Genomic DNA, 20,000 nt, shown 5'->3' with positions numbered 1-20,000 from the left:
CATGACGACATAGTGCCATAAACCATAAAACCCTAAAACGACCATAAAAACGACGATTTAAGCAACTTAACAGCTCAAATAATAGAGGAATTCATTTAAGTGCTTTTCCATTGTAAGTACCACAGTGTAACCTTTTTGCTTTTTTTTAAAGAAAAAGAGGGACAGGTCAAAAATGAGTGTTTATTGTAATTCAATCAAATGATGTCGATTAAGCTTGACTTGCATTGAACCCAGGATATTTCTTTAACATACTTTCTAATATACCAGCTTAATATTCAAAGACAACTAACTATAAGCATGCCATTTGTAAAAATGTAAAGCATTTACATGTTTCCATTGATCAAGGAATAACTATTAGGGGGTTGTACTTGCTTGTTTTGATTACTGGGGGTGGGTTACCTCCCCCGATCCCCCTAGAATATACGCCCCTGAGGTCCATTCAATGCAAGTGAATGGTGACCAGAAACCCAAAAGCTTCAAAAAGGAGATAAAGTCAGCATAAACATAATCCATTAGACTCCAGTGATTTAATCCATGTCATCTGAAGTGATCCAACTGGTTTTGGGTGAGAACGGACCAAAATATAACTCCCTTTTCACAGTAAACCTTGTCATTGCAGCCTCTGGGCACGATCATGATTTCAAGCTTGATTACACTTCCTAGATCTTGACGCATGCGCTGAGCGCTAGATGGCGCTATAGGAAGTGTAATCAAAAGTGTACAATGGAAAAAGGTGTTATACTTTTGTCCGTTCTCACCAAAAGCAGCTGGATCTGGAGGGAGAGTAAATGATGAGAGAATTGACAGTTTTGGGTGACCGAACCCTTCAAATGCTCTGTTAACCACCATATTAACACAAATGACATTAATATGAATCAAGAGTGGCCCTTTTCACTCACACAAACACAAAACACCATCAGGGTAACACATATACTGAACATAAAACACCCAAATGTACATAACTTATATTAAAAATAAGAAGAAGCATAAATATCATGCAGGGACTTCTGGGCATGCCCAGTTGTTGTATTTTCACCATCATTTTAAGAGTAGTTTTTTTTTTTTTAAGGTAAAATAGTGCCTAAATGATTAAGATTAAGACAATCATCCATGCGATTAGCTAATCAACCAATCGAGTGGCAGCAGTGCATAAAATCATGCATATACGGGTCAGGAGCTTATTTTAATGTTCACATCAACCATAAGAATGGGGAAAATGTGATCTCAGTGATTTGGAGCATGGCATGATTGTTGGTGCCAGATGGGCTGGTTCGAGTATTTCTGTATCTGCTGATCTCCTGGGATTTTCAAGCACAACGGTCTCTAGACTTATCTCTGAATGGTGCCAAAAACATTGGAAAATTACATTTTCGCTGTGTATTTATATACAGTTATGAACTGTAAAATATACAGGCACTATTTACTTTTTATTTTGCTTTTACTGTAAATGTAACAGTATATTTTTACAGAGTGGATATATCACGTTTCCTCTGTATTTCTCTCTAAGGAGGCAGGACTAGTCATTGCTCAACCATTAAGCTGCTGTGTCCAGCCCTCTGTACCAGTTTATAATCTCTGACTGCTGAATTCAGCAGCATATGTGATAACAAGACTGATATAGTGTTGTTCATCCAGATAAAGACATGCTAACGGGAATCCTTCTTTTGATTTTGCTGCCTCCCATGGTAGCACAGGACCTCTGTAAAGGTAATACATTTAAAGACTACCCAGGAAAAATCTATTACAGTGTTTATTCTGAAATTAAGCATTATTAGTGTGTGTTTGAAGAGTGACATTTTCCTCTAATCTGTTCACCCGCTATGGGTCATTTACTCTCAACTTAGATGCCTTTATTGTTGTTTTTACAATGGAAAGAAAACTCGCTGAGCCTTTTAAAAGGCTTGTAACAATATAGCTTTAGACAGAATGAATACATGCATAAATGTGTGTCTTTATGTGCTATTTGTGTCACTTCAATTGTTAAATGTATACAGTCATTTTTATAATGAGATTGGCCATTAAAATAGTGCATTACAAAAGTAATACAAATGACAGAATAACAGGAAATAAAATATAGCGTTCCAATGTATGGCATGTACGAAAGTGTCACTGGACATCACTGATTATGACTATGAAAAGCAGCATAAAAAACATAGGTAGAATTGCTCAAATTAAAATACAATGCATTATACATTTTGACCAATAGGTGTCGTAGTCACCGAGTTTGCATGGTGAGGTCAAGGTGTGGTCATTGTGACACACTCAAAGTTTAATGAAAATATGGAAAAGCATTGCAGCCTCAAATGCTTTTTGGCAAGTTGCCATCAAATTTGTTGGTGCGCTATTCGAGAAGCGTTTTGTCTAACGAAGAGATTTTGATAACTTTTTGTTGTGAGTGTCCCTAGAGGATACATGACAAATTTTGTGCAAATCGGACAAACAGCCTAGAAGAAGTTGGTATCAGTGTATTTGGTATGACCGAAGAAATCTTTAGACACCAGTGACAGGACGATAGGCCAAATTAGGGGCGGCTCAGTTGGTAGAGCGGGTTGTCCACTAATCGCAGGGTTGGTGGCCCACACGACTCCACATGTGTCCTTGGGCAAGACAATGAACCCCAAGTTGCTCCCAATGGCAGGCTAGCACCTTACATAGCAGCTCTGCCGCCATTGGTGTATGTATGTGTGTGTGTATGGGTGAATCAGACGCAGTGTAAAGTGCTTTGAATACCGTTAAGGCTTAAAAAGGCGCTATATAAGTGCAGACCATTTACCATTAATAAAACTTTACAATAATTTTGAATTATAACTTTTGACCACAGGGTGGCTCTGGCCAAAAATTGTATAGGTACGCTCAGGACATAGTGTCAATGATGCATACCGAGTTTCGTAATGGTACGCCAAGGTGTTTTTAAAATACAGCATTTTATGACAAAATTAAAAATGGCCGACATAGGAAAATTTGGTATCGTTCAACTCGGTATGCCCCAAGGTCAAACTATTCAGAAGTTATAAGCAATAACGTGCTGGTACCCTCAAGTCATTATGGCTATGACATATACCAAGTTTGGTATATGTCATAGCCTAAGCGTAAGCGAAGCCTAAGCGTGGCGAAGATTCAAACTCATGATCATTTTGGCGTGCTCGCCGTCAAATTAGTTGAAGCGTTATTTGAGAACGATTTGGCCTATCAAAAATCTTTTTATACATTTTTGTCCCCATTGTCCCTACACGATGCACATCAAATTTTTTACAAATTACAGTCTTGGAGGACTACAAAAAAGTGAACATTTGAAAATTCGAAATGTTGGAAAATCGCCGGAAATTGAAACCATGGTTTCAAGGACGAAGAAAATAATATTTTGATTCTGGGCCTAATGGTTCAAAAGTTATGAGCATAAACATAAGTACATGTTTTCATGAGATCCACCCAGCAGGGAAATGCATTTCAGGGTATCTAAAAGCAAAAGACAAAAGTGAAACATTTCAGTGGGAATGTGAGATTGCAGAGTAGCTAAACTTCAAGAGAGTTTAAGGACAAAGTTGTCACTAAGCAAGTAAAGAACATAATTTAGTTTTCTGACTAGCAATATTTTCTTCAGTTAACTGACGATGTTTGTATCTAATAGAGCTAATCAATCTTTGTTATCAGTGCACAAAAAACAGGACGTCCACTGTTTTACACTGCAAGTGAAGATTTCTGTATTTAAATGAACTCTCTCTCTCTATTTGTAGATGGCAAAGAAGGATATAAAGTCAGACTCAGCATTAAGACGGCCCTAGGAAATGATGCTGTAGGGTTTGGTTTTGCTTCTCTTCTTTCGATTTAATTTGATGTCAATATCCCATTCAGAAATCTGATATATGGCATTGGAAGGCAAAATATGGACATACAGTATATATTTTATAAACGGTTTTCACTGATATATATAGGCCTATATAGGAATAATGGACATAATTTGCTGTTTCGGAAGGAAATTGGTATTTTAATTCACCAAAGTGGCATTCAAGTGATCACAAAGTATAGTCTGGACATTACTGATGTAAAAAACAGCACCATCACTATTTGAAAAAAGTCATTTTTGACCAAATCTAGACAGCAGCATCGCTCCAACACCTTATCCTTGAGGAATCATGCTAAATTGCTAATTTGGTGCTAGAAAATCACTTGCCATTATATCAAACACAGTTGAAAGCTATTTGGTTTGTAAAATTAAGCTTTACATTGTTTTTGTGTTTGTTTTTGAGTGGGACTGGCAAGTCTTAAGGTCAATATTAGGTCAATATTAAAAATGGCACAAAAGAAACAGCTTTCTCTAGAAACTCGTCAGTCAATCATTGTTTTAAGGAATGGAGTGGTGGTGGTGTAGTGGTCTAAGCACATAACTGGTAATCTGGTAATCAGAAGGATGCTGGTTCGAGCCCCACAGCATTGTGTCCTTGAGCAAGGCGCTTAACTCCAGGTTGCTCCAGGGGGATTGTCCCTGTAATAAGGGCTCTGTAAGTTGCTTTGGATAAAAGCGTCTGCTACATACATAAATGTAAATGTAAATGGAATGAAGGCTACACAATGCTTGAAATTGACAAAAAACTAAAGATTTCATACAAAGGTGTACACTACAGTCTTCAAAGACAAAGAACAACTGGCTCTAACAAGGACAGAAAGAGATGTGGAAGACCAGATGTACAACTAAACAAGAGGATAAGTACATCAGAGTCTCTAGTTTGAGAAATAGATGCCTCACATGTCCTCCGCTGACAGCTTCATTGAATTCTACACGCTCAACACCAGTTTCATGTACAACAGTAAAGAGAAGACTCAGGAGGATTTATGGGAAGAATTGCAAAGAAAAAGCCACTTTTGAAACAGAAAAACAAAAAGAAAAGGTTTGAGTGGGCAAAGAAACACAGACATTGGACAACAGATAATTGGAAAAGAGTGTTATGGATCAGTTAGACTATAAAGTGTGTGAGAAGTGCCCGATAAGACAGACACATCTATGGCAAGGGCTACAGGAAGTGTGGGGTGAAAGGTCACCTGAGTATCTGGACAAACTGACAGCTAAAATGCCAAAGATCTGCAAAGTGAACTGCAACTGACCTACATTTCATTGTCTATGCACTAGACTTATATGGAAATATGACTTATGTGCCATTTTTATATCAGTTAAAACTATATAATAATAAGTAATATACATTTCTAAATGTATTGCGTGCCATGTATCAGACTTCTGTATTCATTTATTTATTTGAGCATTTTGATTTTCACGCAATTTGTTGAATATTTAAATGTTTTTTTCTCAGTACGAGTGGAATGAAAGTGAGATGTTTTTCTTCAGATCGACTCTGGCGTTTTCGATGAGGAAATACTTTAAACAAGATACATATGAGTGAGTAGACCCCACATTCACACCCATGAGCAGGTGACACACTAAACAAAAGATAATCAATGCACAGAAAGAACTATCTAAGGCTGTTTTTGTGATGCCAATTTGATAGTGATTGAAAACATGAGCAGAATGAATTGACCACAGCCAATGAGTCAGAGCTGACAAATGTGATTGTAAAATCTGTTTGTTCTGTGTGTGTGTGTGTGTGTGTGTGTGTGTGTGTGTGTGTGTGTGTGTGTGTGTGTGTGTGAAAGAGAAAGAGACAAAGCCTTGTCTAAGGGCTTAAAGGAGAAAGAGATAGACAGACAAACAGAAATAAAGATATAAAAGATGGATAGACAGAAAGAAAGAAAAATAGACAGAAAACCGAAAGGAAGAAAGAAAGACAAGGCAAGAACATAAAAAATGCCTATTTTTAAGATTTAAGCATTTCAATTTCATTACTGTTTAACCCATTTCAATTAATACAATTTAAAATAATGTCCTTTTAGTGTTGTCACTCGTGAAACTATGAGTGTGTACATGGCAAGAGAGACCGTTAAAGCAGATTAAAGCCTTGTTTACATTTGAATTTTTGTTAAAAGTTGCCATTTGAATAGTCTTGCGAAAACCATAACTCTGATCTGTTAAAAACTCTGTATAAACATAGCTACCAGAGTCAAGGTCTGTGCCAAGTTTGATGCCTGTAGCTTGAAAACTGTAGGAGTTACAGTCAGAAATGTGGTCTTGGTTCAAAACTATGTCTGTAGAATAACAGTGTTTTGGCTTTATCAAATGGTCTGCACATATATAGTGCTTTTTTTAACCTTAGAGGTTACCAAAGCGCTTTACACTGTGTCCCAATCACACATTCACACACAGACTTATACACCAATGGTGGCAGAGCTGCCATGCAAGGCGCTAGCCAGCCATTGGGAGCAACTTGGGGTTCAGTGTCTTGCCCAAGAACACTTCGGCATGTAGAGTCGTATGGGCCGGGAATCAAACTGCCAACCCTGTGATTAGCAGCCGACCCGTTCTACCACCTGAGCCACAGCTGCCCCAGAGTGCACTTTAATGCACACCAATACACTGATACGTAACAGTTACAAGAGTTGAAGTGCAGTTGAAACCAAGCATGCTATGGGAAACAAAGTAGCAATTCATGCCAAATCCAGAAACAAAAGCAAGCTGCAAACAACAAAAGTAGCAATGCTTGACAATGGCAGAAATGAAACATTGCTACAGAGAACAAAGTAGTACTGCAAACAGGTTGTCCAAATCCCGGACGAGCCCCCGATTTATGTTACGACCCAAGTTTGGGACCAACATAAGAAGCTGTCAAAGTACTGAAGAAAATAAAAAGATCTCAATGGCCATAGTTAAAAAGTAGGATGTTATTTTACAATGAAAATATAGAAAACTCAACAGTAAATAAAAACCATGCTAGGTGAGCTGACTAAATTAATCTATCAATGAATTAAAGAGTCAAGAAAGCTTACCAATGAAAAGAACAAACACATAAATATATCTTCCGGGTCAGCTTGTTTGCCTACTCTGTCTATTGTAATATGTTTCCAATAATACAAAGGACTAAATCACCACCTTTTAAAAATAAAATAAATGAAAAAGAGAAAGACAAAATAAAACACCAAACACAGTAGCAGGTTTCCTGGGGCAGCAGCAGCCATGATGTGCAGCCAGCACCTCTTAAATAAGCAAGACTCCAGGAGTAGCTGCCAAAAATCAGCTCTTTATAAAAAATCAGACAATGCAAGAAAAACACATTTACATGGGATTTGAAACAATCTGGCACTGCTTTTGACGTCAAGACATTAACATTTTGTGCAAAGCTGAAGAAAGCAAGTCAGACAGGTTTGAAACAACATGAGGGTGAGTAAATGATGACACAAGTTTCAAATTTGGGTAAACTATTCCTTAAATGCCGTAGTCCTCATAAAACTTTTCACAGCTTTTGACTGTCTGCCATAATATTCTCCTCACCTGCCAATAAGCCTTTAGCATCACTGGCAAGTGACAGTCAGTTTTCCTCTGGCAAACAATCTATCTTAGAGAAAACCAGTAATTGTCTTCTACTGCGAAACACATCATGTGCTGTTCCAGTCTGATAGGGTCTGAAGGTTCAGTTGTGGGCCCTCTCCTCTTTTAAAATGTATATGCCTCCCCTCTGGGCTAATATTTCGGCAGCATGGACTCAGACTCCGTAGCCATGCTGCTGACAAGCAAATCTATATCAGCTGCCAAACCAGGGCAACATTTCCAACTTTTTCTTACCTGTTTGCCCCATGCAGTTTTTATGCCTTTTTTTACTGCACCCTGTGATGTATTTTTGTTTATTTATACATTTTTCGTTCAGTTTCTTATGTTTTTGTAATGTATTTTGAAGTGTCCTTGGGTTTTGAAGGGACCTTATAAATTAAAATGAATAGTAATGGTGCTTTTTAAGGCATGCATCTCTATTACTATTCATCATAATTAGCATTGGGGATTTTTACAAGCCATTAAAACTAACCTTCGATGTGTTACACTTTACATAGCAATGCCCTAGCAACCACCCAAAGGATCCTAGCAACCAAATAACAATGCCCTGTAAACAACCCATAAAACTCTAGCAACCAAAAAGAAATACTCTAAAAACCACCCATAGCACAATAGAAACCACATAGAAATGACATTGAAGCCAACCAGAGCACCTTAGCAACCACATAACAATTCCCTGGAAACCACCCTGAACACCCTAGCAACCAAACAGAAATTCCATGGCAACCATCAGAACACCCTAGCAACCACATAAAATGTATGTGGCAACAACCCAGAACACCCTAGCAACAACATTGCAATGCCTAGAAAGATCCCTGTACACCCTAACAATGCCCTAGAAACCACCCGGAGCACCCTAGCAACCACATAACAATGCCCTGTCAACCACCCAGAACACTCTAGCAACCACATAATAATGCCCTAGAAACCACCCAGAGCACCTTAGCAACCACATAGCAATACCCTAGAAACCCCCCAGAACACCCTAGCAACAACCTAGAAATTCCATAGCAACCACCCAGAACACCCCAGCAACCACATAACAATGCCCTGGCAACCACCCAGAACACCCTAGCAACCACATACCATTGCCCTAGAAGCCATCCAGAGCATCCTAATAACCACATAACAATGCCCTGTCAACAACCCAGAACACCCTATCAACCACATAACAATGCCCTGGCAACCACACAGAACACCCTATAAACCACATAACAATGCCCTGGCAACCAAACAGAACACCCTAGCAACCACATAACAATGCCCTAGAAACCATCCAGAGCATCCTAATAACCACATAGCAATGACCTGCCAACAACCCAGAACACCCTATCAACCACATAACAATGCCCTGGCAACCACACAGAACACCCTAGCAACCACATACCAATGCCCTAGAAACCATCCAGAGCATCCTAATAACCACATAACAATGCCCTGTCAACAACCCAGAACACCCTATCAACCACATAACAATGCCCTGGCAACCACACAGAACACCCTATAAACCACATAACAATGCCCTGGCAACCAAACAGAACACCCTAGCAACCACATAACAATGCCCTAGAAACCATCCAGAGCATCCTAATAACCACATAACAATGCCCTGCCAACAACCCAGAACACCCTATCAACCACATAACAATGTCCTGGCAACCACACAGAACACCCTATAAACCACATAACAATGCCCTGGCAACAAAACAGAACACCCTAGCAACCACATAACAATGCCCTAGAAGCCATCCAGAGCATCCTAATAACCACATAGCAATGACCTGCCAACAACCCAGAACACCCTATCAACCACATAACAATGCCCTGGTAACCACACAGAACACCCTAGCAACCACATACCAATGCCCTAGAAACCATCCAGAGCATCCTAATAACCACATAACAATGCCCTGCCAACAACCCAGAGCACCCTATCAACCACATAACAATGCCCTGGCAACCACACAGAACACCCTATAAACCACATAACAATGCCCTGGCAACCAAACATAACACCCTAGCAACCACATAACAATGCCCTAGAAACCATCCAGAGCATCCTAATAACCACATAAAAATGCCCTGCCAACAACCCAGAACACCCTATCAACCACATAACAATGTCCTGGCAACCACACAGAACACCCTATAAACCACATAACAATGCCCTGGCAACCAAACAGAACACCCTAGCAACCACATAACAATGCCCTAGAAACCATCCAGAGCATCCTAATAACCACATAGCAATGACCTGCCAACAACCCAGAACAGCCTATCAACCACATAACAATGCCCTGGCAACCACACAGAACACCCTAGCAACCACATACCAATGCCCTAGAAACCATCCAGAGCATCCTAATAACCACATAACAATGCCCTGCCAACAACCCAGAACACCCTATCAACCACATAACAATGCCCTGGCAACCACACAGAACACCCTATAAACCACATAACAATGCCCTGGCAACCAAACAGAACACCCTAGCAACCACATAACAATGCCCTAGAAACCATCCAGAGCATCCTAATAACCACATAACAATGCCCTGCCAACAACCCAGAATACCCTATCAACCACATAACAATGTCCTGGCAACCACACAGAACACCCTATAAACCACATAACAATGCCCTGGCAACCAAACAGAACACCTTAGCAACCACATAACAATGCCCTAGAAGCCATCCAGAGCATCCTAATAACCACATAACAATGCCCTGCCAACAACCCAGAACACCCTATCAACCACATAACAATGTCCTGGCAACCACCCAGAAAACTCTAGCAACCACATAACAATGCCCTGGCAACCACCCAGAACACCCTATCAACCACATAACAATGCCCTGGCAACCACCCAGAAAACTCTAGCAACCACATAACAATGCCCTGGCAACCACCCAGAACACCCTATTAACCACATAACAATGCCCTGGCAACCACCCAGAACACTCTAGCAACCACATAACAATGCCCTGCCAACCACACAGAACACCCTATAAACCACATAACAATGCCCTGGCAACCAAACAGAACATCCTAGCAACCACATAACAATGCCCTAGAAACCATCCAGAGCATCCTAATAACCACATAACAATGCCCTGCCAACAACCCAGAACACCCTATCAACCACATAACAATGTCCTGGCAACCACAAAGAACACCCTATAAACCACATAACAATGCCCTGGCAACCAAACAGAACACCCTAGCAACCACATAACAATGCCCTAGAAGCCATCCAGAGCATCCTAATAACCACATAGCAATGACCTGCCAACAACCCAGAACACCCTATCAACCACATAACAATGCCCTGGCAACCACCCAGAACACTCTAGCAACCACATAACAATGCCCTGGCAACCACCCAGAACACCCTATCAACCACATAACAATGCCCTGGCAACCACCCAGAACACTCTAGCAACCACATAACAATGCCCTGGCAACAACCCAGAACACCCTATCAACCACATAACAATGCCCTGGCAACCACCCAGAACACTCTAGCAACCACATAACAATGGCCTGTCAACTACCCAGTACACTTTAGCAACGAATTAGAAATGCCATAGCAACACCAGCAACAACCAAGTTTTGAACATGTAAACATAACTTACATGTAAAGATTTAGTTATTAATAACATTCACAATTTAAAGCTGCTTTCTGGTGAAATGAAGAGTTGAGAGTATGATGATACATACCATTAGTATGATGAGTTATTCATATCACAGATCATTTAAAGCAAATTTCAAATGGAAATCTTTAAGAATATAATTTTAATGAGACAAATGACATGCTTTGAAACTCTGCAGAGATAACGAAAATCATCAATCAGGCAATGATGCTGTCAGCTGGGTCTAAATTATTTTTCTCCAAATGACTGATGATGTGCAATGAATAGATCACATATTACCCAAAGACCCCACAAAAAGGCTTGACAAGCACTGTTTTCTTTCCTGTGTTGACACATTTATTTTTTAAACATGAAGTTTGGGCGGGACATATTGTTTTGATCCCCCCTTTTATTATTATCTAGTAATGTCTTTCCAAACTGATGACTTCTATGGAACAGAAATGATGAGGGTGAGCCAATCATGAGGTGGTTTAAAGCTCGACTGAATAATTTAACCAATGTAATTACAGGGCAGTGTAGACTCCATGGGTCAAAGGAAATCAATTCAGGTTAACCCCTTCCAGCTAGATATATGCCCCTCAGGATCATGAAATCTCATATCTGGCGTGCAGCAGAGAAGCTTCAGGCGTTAGGTTGTGAGAAACTGCAGTATTGATTGATATGAGTGTGTGGTTCTTTTGTGCTGTCATCATGTTACATTGATCACACGTTGTGCTTGTGTATCAGTGCGCTTGATTCCTATTAGTCTCTTCCAGTATGTGATGTGAATCCATATTCACTGATCCTACATGATGTAGTCTACGCGCGTGTAAGGTTGTTTCATCTGTCCCATTGCGTTGATGTCCACTAGAAGAAAAAAAAACTGAAAGCTGCTGTTTGTAACCATCGCTGTGGTATTTCAACCAAAATTGCAACATAACAAAAATATTTTTTATTCCATACAGCAATTTTTTTTAATGAACATTTATTTAAAATGTGTTTTTGGTGTATTTATAATACACCAAAATATCTCAGTAAAATATATAAAAAATGATTTGAATGAATTTAGAAAATATTTTAGTCATTTATTTTTCCTGATATACATCGTTGGTACATTTTAATGTCAAAATAAATATAATAAATAGTACATAAAAAAGAAAGAAAAATATTTTATCATGTAAAAATTAATTTCAATGTGTTTTCCTAAAGTTTTGTACAATATATTATAAAATGGGAAGATAAAATATTTCAAAGTATTTTGAAAATTATTATAAAAAAAACAAATTTACATAAAAATAAAAAAAAGGAAAAATACAATTTTCATCCCAAACAGCAAAACATTTATTAAATGAATGTTTTTGATGTATTATAAAATAGATGCACAAAAATGCAAAAATAAATGTGGAAAAAATATTGCTAACATATATTTTAAAAAATACTGTATATACATATTTGCAAATATTTAATACTTTTTTCTGATAACATTTTGGCCACCTAGTATATTTTAATGTCAAATAAAATATACTACATAAGTATTGCACATAAAAAAAAAACATGTATTTTTAAATATACAAAAATATTTTGTGTATTTTAACATGTAAATATACATTTCAATGTATTTTCCAACATTTTTCAATATATTATGACCTTTAAAATACTTTTTTAAAACAAAATATTAAAAATTTCTTCATCCGTGCTGCTTAGAAAACATGTTTAAAATATATATTTCGAGTTTTTTTTTTTTTAAACAAATGCGTATAATTTCATCTGTCTATCTTTGTCTTTTAGCATTTCAAACATTCTGGTATGCCATGAGACACAAAGAGTGTCGTTCGTGTTTGTGGTGACATCCCCAGTGAATCGAACCCAGCTGATCCCTAAAGAGGAAGTAGAACAGGCAGTGAGGTGAGTCAACACTCTGTGCTAAAGGTTTATGGGTTTATACTATGTGTCCTGATGGCTAACTAGACGCTAGACTGCACATGGGCCTCAATGTGACATGTTAGTGTAAACATTATCTCTGTTTCGAACTCTACAGAGCTGCATTCTAGACAGTTTTCTAACCAAAACAAAACCTCAAAAGAGACATATATGTTATTTATATATGCACTCATCTCGGCCACCATTTTTGTCAAAGCTCACAACACGAGAAACTAGACTAGCTGACAGTAATATGTTGATATGTTAACAGCTCTACTACGAGTGGATTGCAATCTGATTCAGACATTTTTGCCAACCCGTTTGAGCACTTCTTTTAAACGAACTGACTAAAAAGAGCAATTCATTTGCGAATCGAACATTGCTAGTTCTACTTCTAAACAGTCAAGAGCAGGACTGGCAATCTGGCATACCGGGCATTTTCCCGGTTGGCCGACGCACTTTGGGACCGATCAGGGGTGGACTGGCCAGCGGGAGAACCGAGCGGGCTGGTGGGTCGGCCGCGAAACTTGCCAACTGGGCTGCGATAAGCAAAAATTCAAGAACACTTATTTATGAAATAACGACTTACTGATAAACAATAACCAACATTTACTTAATAACTCCCACTTCAGTTCAACTCCAAATTTTACAAATCTAATGAAGTGACACAAGAGGTCTTCCTGGGACACCAAACGTACCTCTGAACCTGAGAAAAGGCCAATGTCATGTTGGCAGACAAAATTTGCAAGCCCCGCCCCGGACATACGGGTATAAAGCGAAGCGGGGAAGCGAGTGCCAGTCAGGATTTTGCACTGAGGAGCCGAAAATAAGGTACGGCCGTTTACAGCGGTAGGTTTAGTGCTGTGCCAGGAGGGACACAACGTCTCGTTCCCTCGGGGAACGGTTGTTACAACAGTAACCATGACGTTCCCCTTCTGTCACTCACTTGACGTTGTGTCGAATTAAGTGACACAAAGGGTCCCATCTAAAAACGGCACGCACTGAGTGTGTTACGTGAACTGTCGAGACAGGTGCAAGCAGGCTACTGCGTGCTAGAGGCAACTGTGTCGGCTGCACGTAGCCCTCCCCAAAGCGATGTCACATACAGACCTTAGGTTCCCCGCACCCCTGAGGGGTGCAAATTCTGTCTGCCAACTTGACATTGGCCTTTTTTCAGGTTCAGAGGTACGTTTGGCATCCCAGGAAGACCCCTTTTGTCAATTAATTTGACACAACGTCGAGTGAGTGACTGAAGGGGAACTATAATTTATCTATAATACTATTTTATTTAGTGTGCTGGATCCTAATGCATTTTCCCTATTCTAGGCTGAATAAGCATCGGATCAACAATGCGTTCCTGTTGTCGGACATGACTTTGGAGTTTGTGGGAATCCCGCCGACGCTCGCAGCCCCGATTACATACTCCACTCCCCCCTGGCTCATTGTGTTCGGGGTGGTGATTGGGGTTGTGGCTGTGGGTATTTTATCTTTACTCATGTCCTCGGTCACCAAACGGAGAAGGTAAGACATTTGTGTTTTCATCTGTGTGCAAAAAGTACTGATTAATTATACTTTAAAATTAAATATGGAGACTGTGTCAAAAGTGTACTCAATTAAAAGTACAGCTATGTGATTTGACTTGCTTGCTCCGTTAGACTTAAACGTATGTTTAATATGAAAATAGATTTGCCATTGTACTTTGAAGGTCTAAATGGAGGAGTAAAAACTATATAATTTTTCCTTAGAAATGTAATTGAGCAAAAGTACAAGTATTTTAATTGTAAAGTGAATTTCAAATGTACAAATCGGCATGAAGCTTCCGAAAGTTCATATACTCTGAAATCAACCACATACTGCCTCCATCAGACATGTTATGCATTAATTCAACTGTGAACACATTTCCCCCAGCACTACTGATAGTGTGTTGTGCTAGCAACCCACAGAGACACGAGTTTTGGTCCTTTGGGAACCAAGGTGAGTGCGATTCGTAGGTTGCATTTTTGCTTAATTACATTTGAACTCCACGGCGATTAGGTTTAGGGTTGGGTTTGGGCACAACTAATAAAACAGCTCGGTTTTTGGCACCACTCTGGGGATACTCCACTCAGAAAATGAAGCTCACATGTGCCCATACGTTCAACAACAATTCCAGCTTTTGCCACTGGGGGCAGTGATTTGAATTTCGGTAAGCACAGACCGATTTCAACAGCAGAACTTTCAACCTACTGTAGCCGAAATCATAGTGTGATCACTCTGAAATAATCCTTAAGTATATTAATGAGATGCAACTTACACCCCTGGTCAGTTTTATCTCAGATTTCCATTGGTCAGTAACATTCTTTTGGAAATTATTCAATACTTTGAAATGTGTCTTTGGTGAGGATTGTGGCTTAAGTACCAACATGCAGTCCCTTAAGGCCCGGCATACTCATGGCAAAGTGCGTCTTAATTTTTCAATCAGAGCCAAAAATACGTTCGAAACAGCTGTGCAAATACATACTGTTTGCGAACATTTAGAAACCAGCCATACCGCTGGGGGTGGCGTTTATAACGCGCTATATGCGGCCATAATATTTGTAGACTAATTAAACAAAACACTGGATAACGGTCTTGGAAAATGTCTTTACGTGAACGATCATACAGATGTGGGTAAGTTTGCACCAGCTCACTAATAACTTTGAACGACAGTGTGTTCATGTTAACTGATCTGAACTGACTGACTCAAAGTAGGTGGGGCTCCAGGTCACATGATGATGTGGACCAATGGGAGTAAGAAGGTGTTTAGCAGCCGGTACTTAGTTTTCCTGAAAGTTTGCGCTAGTGAGCTGTTACAAACCACTGAAACGAACTCAACAAACACCTTCGTTTTGACCAGATTTTGTTCGAAATGACATCACACCCGTTCGTTCTTCGATTTTCGTATGAATTATGCTTGGAAATGTATGTTTCCTTGCCTTTATTCTGAGCTGACCTGTTTGTGACTCACCACAGAGCTAAAGAGAAGGGTGTTGGGCTTGGTGAAGAGGAAGAGGGAAGAGAAGCATTGCCCAAAGAGAATGGAACAGCACTTGGGAGCCTTGGAGATAAAGATGGCGTTTACAATCAAGGATTCTCCAACGAAGATCGCATCACAACGCTGTAGAACCTATCGACTATCACGTCGCACCTCTAAAGTGCTTTAAATATGAAAAATTAAGAATATTAATTTATAATGTTTTGAGTACTTTATTTGATTATTTATATAATAATAATAAGAAGAAGAAGTTCGAGTTGAAAGCAAATACAGGAAAGAAAATTGTTCTGATCAAACCGTTTAATGGGGTCTGTCGTTGAAATGACAGCACTAAAAGGTAAACCATTGCTTGTTTACTCAGAAAGACAGTTTAATGAATTATCAGAAAGAATCAATAATCTATGAACAGACCCACACGCTTTTAACTAGTAACAGTGTGTAAAAAATTACCATATTGGGCATTAGCTGTAATATCATAGAGCGCAACAGTGCGCGACCACTTTTTCAGCCGTCGTGGTTCCGGAATTATTTTCCCACTCATTTTTCTATAGGGATTTCATAAAAGCCTTCACAAAAGAGTCCTAAGCCATGAACAAAACCAACCAGCTCCAAGGTGAATCACAACCTCACACTGTACACCCTAATCCTCAACATAATTAAATGTTTAAGTAGGGAAAAATGAAATCATACTAATTAATTTAGAACTTGTTTAGAACTTTCTCTTTCTTTTGAGTTCCCGAAACTGACGTATTTGAAGGAACCTGAATTGTTTTATTGTCATGAGTTGAATTAACTTTTAACATGGCACTCGACAGACAAAGTATATGTAATGAAGTATTTAAATTGAAATTACTTGTTAATTTTAAGTTCAGCCAAAGAGTTAAATTCAATGTTAAGTGCCATCACGTTAACTTACTCAATATTTCAAGTTAAGAACAATAAACATGCATGCAAGAAGTAATTCCACATGCAAACACAACCATGACTAACGCGCGTTTCACACATACTCCGTGTGCAGTGCGTATGCGGTCCGTCTGCGGTGCGTATACGGCACAGGAGCAGCACGCGCTATAGTGCTTTTCACGTATGCTGCGTTTGCAGTGCGCTACTGATCCACAGTTTCTGTGTGCCACGAAATCAAAAATGTGTAAGGAAACGTTAACTTTGAGATTGTTTAAGGCATTGAAACAGTATGAAAATTCATTTTAATCATTGTGATTCTTTGTTTTACATGTAGTTCGAGTTGTTGACAGAAGAAAATCTGTCATGCTATATCTGTTGCTAAGGAGAAGAATGAGACGCATTTGCGTTCACTCTGTCATTTTTTAGGGTAAAAAAATCATATATGATGGCATTTTGCAACTTTTGGGACTATAATCATACTTTTTAGTTTTTCTTGACCCTGTAATTTAGTAACTGTAGAACACATTAACTGAAATTATGCGTATATGATGACATTATTTCAGCTTCTTGACAATCTATGTCTATTTTAATGTGAACAATGTGCTGCCACTTTAATTCAGTGCGGTGCAGCACAGCAAAAATAGACTCGGTCCGTAAACTATCGCTGCACTGCTGTATACGCACCGCAACTGGAACGGATCGACGGACTGCATCCGCGTGCAGTGTAAAAGCTCTAACCTGTTAACATGGGTACGGAAAAAAATACGCACAGCATATGCACTACAAACGGAGTATGTGTGAAACGGGCGTAAAGGTTTGCATAGCATGCAGACATGCAGACATGATCTTAGTCATGAGATTTCACAGAATGAGTGCCTTATGACTCAACGGGTCTGCATCATTGAGTTTGTGTTATTTACTTGGCGCCATCTCCTGGTGGCCATATGTAACATCGGGATTCATGTGGATTATCTAATGATCTTTGCATTCAATGACCTTGTGTGTGGGCTCGTTTGAAAGATAATCACCTCCTCTAAGTAATGCTATGTGGCATTTTATGATCTGTGAACTTCTCGTGAAGTTATAAGCAAAAACCTGGCATACAATCAACACCAACATAATTGTCAAAGAAATATAATTTGCTATTACTCGCTATATTTACTCGCTTATCTGTGAGTAAAACAAATAGGCTGGTTGTATTCTACTCTTTTAGAGCTTTCCAACAACATATGACTATAGACTGTAAAAAAAGATGGACGACGCCCCTTCGCTCTTTTCTATTGGTGAGAACTGAAGCCGCCAGTGTCCCGATATGGCGCTGACATCTTGGGACTTGAGTCTGCGCAGTTGCGATTTCGGGACCAGACCTGCACAGTAGTGAGCAGGAAGTAAAGCTGCGAAATCAAGGCCCCGCCCTCACTCTCGCTGAATCAATCGCAAGCACACGCCCCTGCACTTTTGACTTTTGACTTATGACGGTGTGAAATAATTAATTATAGAAATTTATATATTACATTTAAAGCTCCAATCTCCTCAGTCCTCGGAAGATCCCGAAAAAAAGTCTGTTGGTGCTTCAGTGACTACTTCACTCAGAGAACCTGTCAATCAAAGCTGTCAATCATGTCACAGCACCGTTTTTATAGCATCAAATAACTAAAAACAAACTTATTTTGAAAACAAACACTTGAAATTACATCAACGTGATAGAAACTACAGTAAATGACAGAAACTATCTTTGGAAAAAAGATATGTGAAGTGTAATTTAATTGTTTATTTGGTCTCACGTCCCGTTGAATAACATGGGGAGGCGGGGTTTATGACCTATACTAGGACCAGTCTCCGGGGGGCGATCGAGACATTTTGGCTTCACTTTTGAGGGCTTGTGCGGCACACTTGGCTATTTGATGAATCTGATATTTTTACAGATTGCAATATGTAAAATGTTTTAATTTTTGTATTGTTATTATTAACAAAACACTTCTGATTCATTTCTGAACTTCTGCAAATTTCAAAACACTTGTTCAGTTTTGGTCATATTACCTGCATGCATTGGAAAGTAGAGCTTCTAGGCTTTCAAACAATACTTATTTTGTGTTGGTCAAGACTGTAGTTAATTAATAATTTGACAATGATATATTTTTCTTGCGGGGCCCATTCGAGCTTAAAGGTTTAATGAGGGAATGAACTACAGTCTAATGAAGCATTGCAGATGACATAATCAAAATAAAACAGTTTTTAATTAATAGTTTAATAAAATATTCAGATATTTCAGGGAGACTCGATTGCGTCATTTGCAGTGAGTCATCATAGGAGTGGGCGGTCACTGCAGAGCTCTTTTGGTGCGCTTTGTTTGCCGCAACTCTCTGATTGGTGGATCTTGGGTAGTGCAGTTCTCCGTTATTATACACATTTATTTAATTTAAGTGGAAATAACGTGGAGCATATACTATCAATTAACAACCAAAGAGCTCACATTAGGTCTATCGTTAAAAGTTTATAAGATATTGTTACGAATGTACTCCCCTATGGAGAAAATGAATGGGATGTGTACATCCAGAACCAGACTGCTGCACTCCATTGATTAGAATGGAGTGGGAAAACATTAGATGTTGAGCTTCTGAGAACATTTCCCTCATGAGATTAAAAGCACAGGACTTCACACAGGGCTACTATCACAGGGAGATACCAGATACCAGATTACTATTCAAAGAAGGCTCTTTTAATTACTGTACTGACGCCATGCACAGAGAATACATTGCAATACAATATCAATCACCTGGAAGCATGTTAGGCGTTCATGAGCCACCAAAACAGTGGTCAAATATTGCATGTTTAGTTAGATATTTACATCTCACATGACACAAACACTCTTAACCTGAACTGTTAGCTGATGCACGGCTCTGGAATAATCCACGAGGTTCCCGCTTAGCATCTTAAACTTGAGTCCCGCCTTCATCGATTTGATTGGCTATCTCAGATGACATTGACGAGCGGTGTTAGACTACTGAGCACGAATGAAACTTTTGAACCCATTATGTTACTCCTGCAACAACTTCATGACAATTAGACAGTGTTTTATAAAAGACTGCAGCAGAACAGCAC

The 20,000-nt window shown here is 39.2% G+C and overlaps 1 protein-coding gene across 1 annotated transcript in view; it reads left to right on the top strand.

Moving 5' to 3' along the window:
* Positions 1-1,583: 1,583 nt before the first annotated feature.
* Positions 1,584-20,000, top strand: part of LOC127619377 (collectrin-like) — an 18,937-nt gene continuing 520 nt past the window's right edge. Inside the window, exons 1-6 of the mRNA XM_052092276.1 lie at positions 1,584-1,707; positions 3,735-3,793; positions 5,304-5,389; positions 12,851-12,967; positions 14,309-14,503; positions 15,974-20,000. The exon at positions 15,974-20,000 is cut by the window's right edge and continues 520 nt beyond it. Coding sequence (XP_051948236.1) covers positions 1,644-1,707; positions 3,735-3,793; positions 5,304-5,389; positions 12,851-12,967; positions 14,309-14,503; positions 15,974-16,124 — 672 coding nt within the window. The 5' untranslated portion in view covers positions 1,584-1,643 and the 3' untranslated portion in view covers positions 16,125-20,000. The remainder of the gene's footprint in view (positions 1,708-3,734; positions 3,794-5,303; positions 5,390-12,850; positions 12,968-14,308; positions 14,504-15,973) is intronic.

The sequence above is a fragment of the Xyrauchen texanus genome, chromosome 25 (genome assembly GCF_025860055.1).
Source record: "Xyrauchen texanus isolate HMW12.3.18 chromosome 25, RBS_HiC_50CHRs, whole genome shotgun sequence".
In the NCBI taxonomy this organism is placed as follows: Eukaryota; Metazoa; Chordata; class Actinopteri; order Cypriniformes; family Catostomidae; genus Xyrauchen; species Xyrauchen texanus.
The sequence above is the reverse complement of the archived record's forward strand: the minus strand, read 5'-3'. Positions and strand labels throughout refer to the sequence as shown.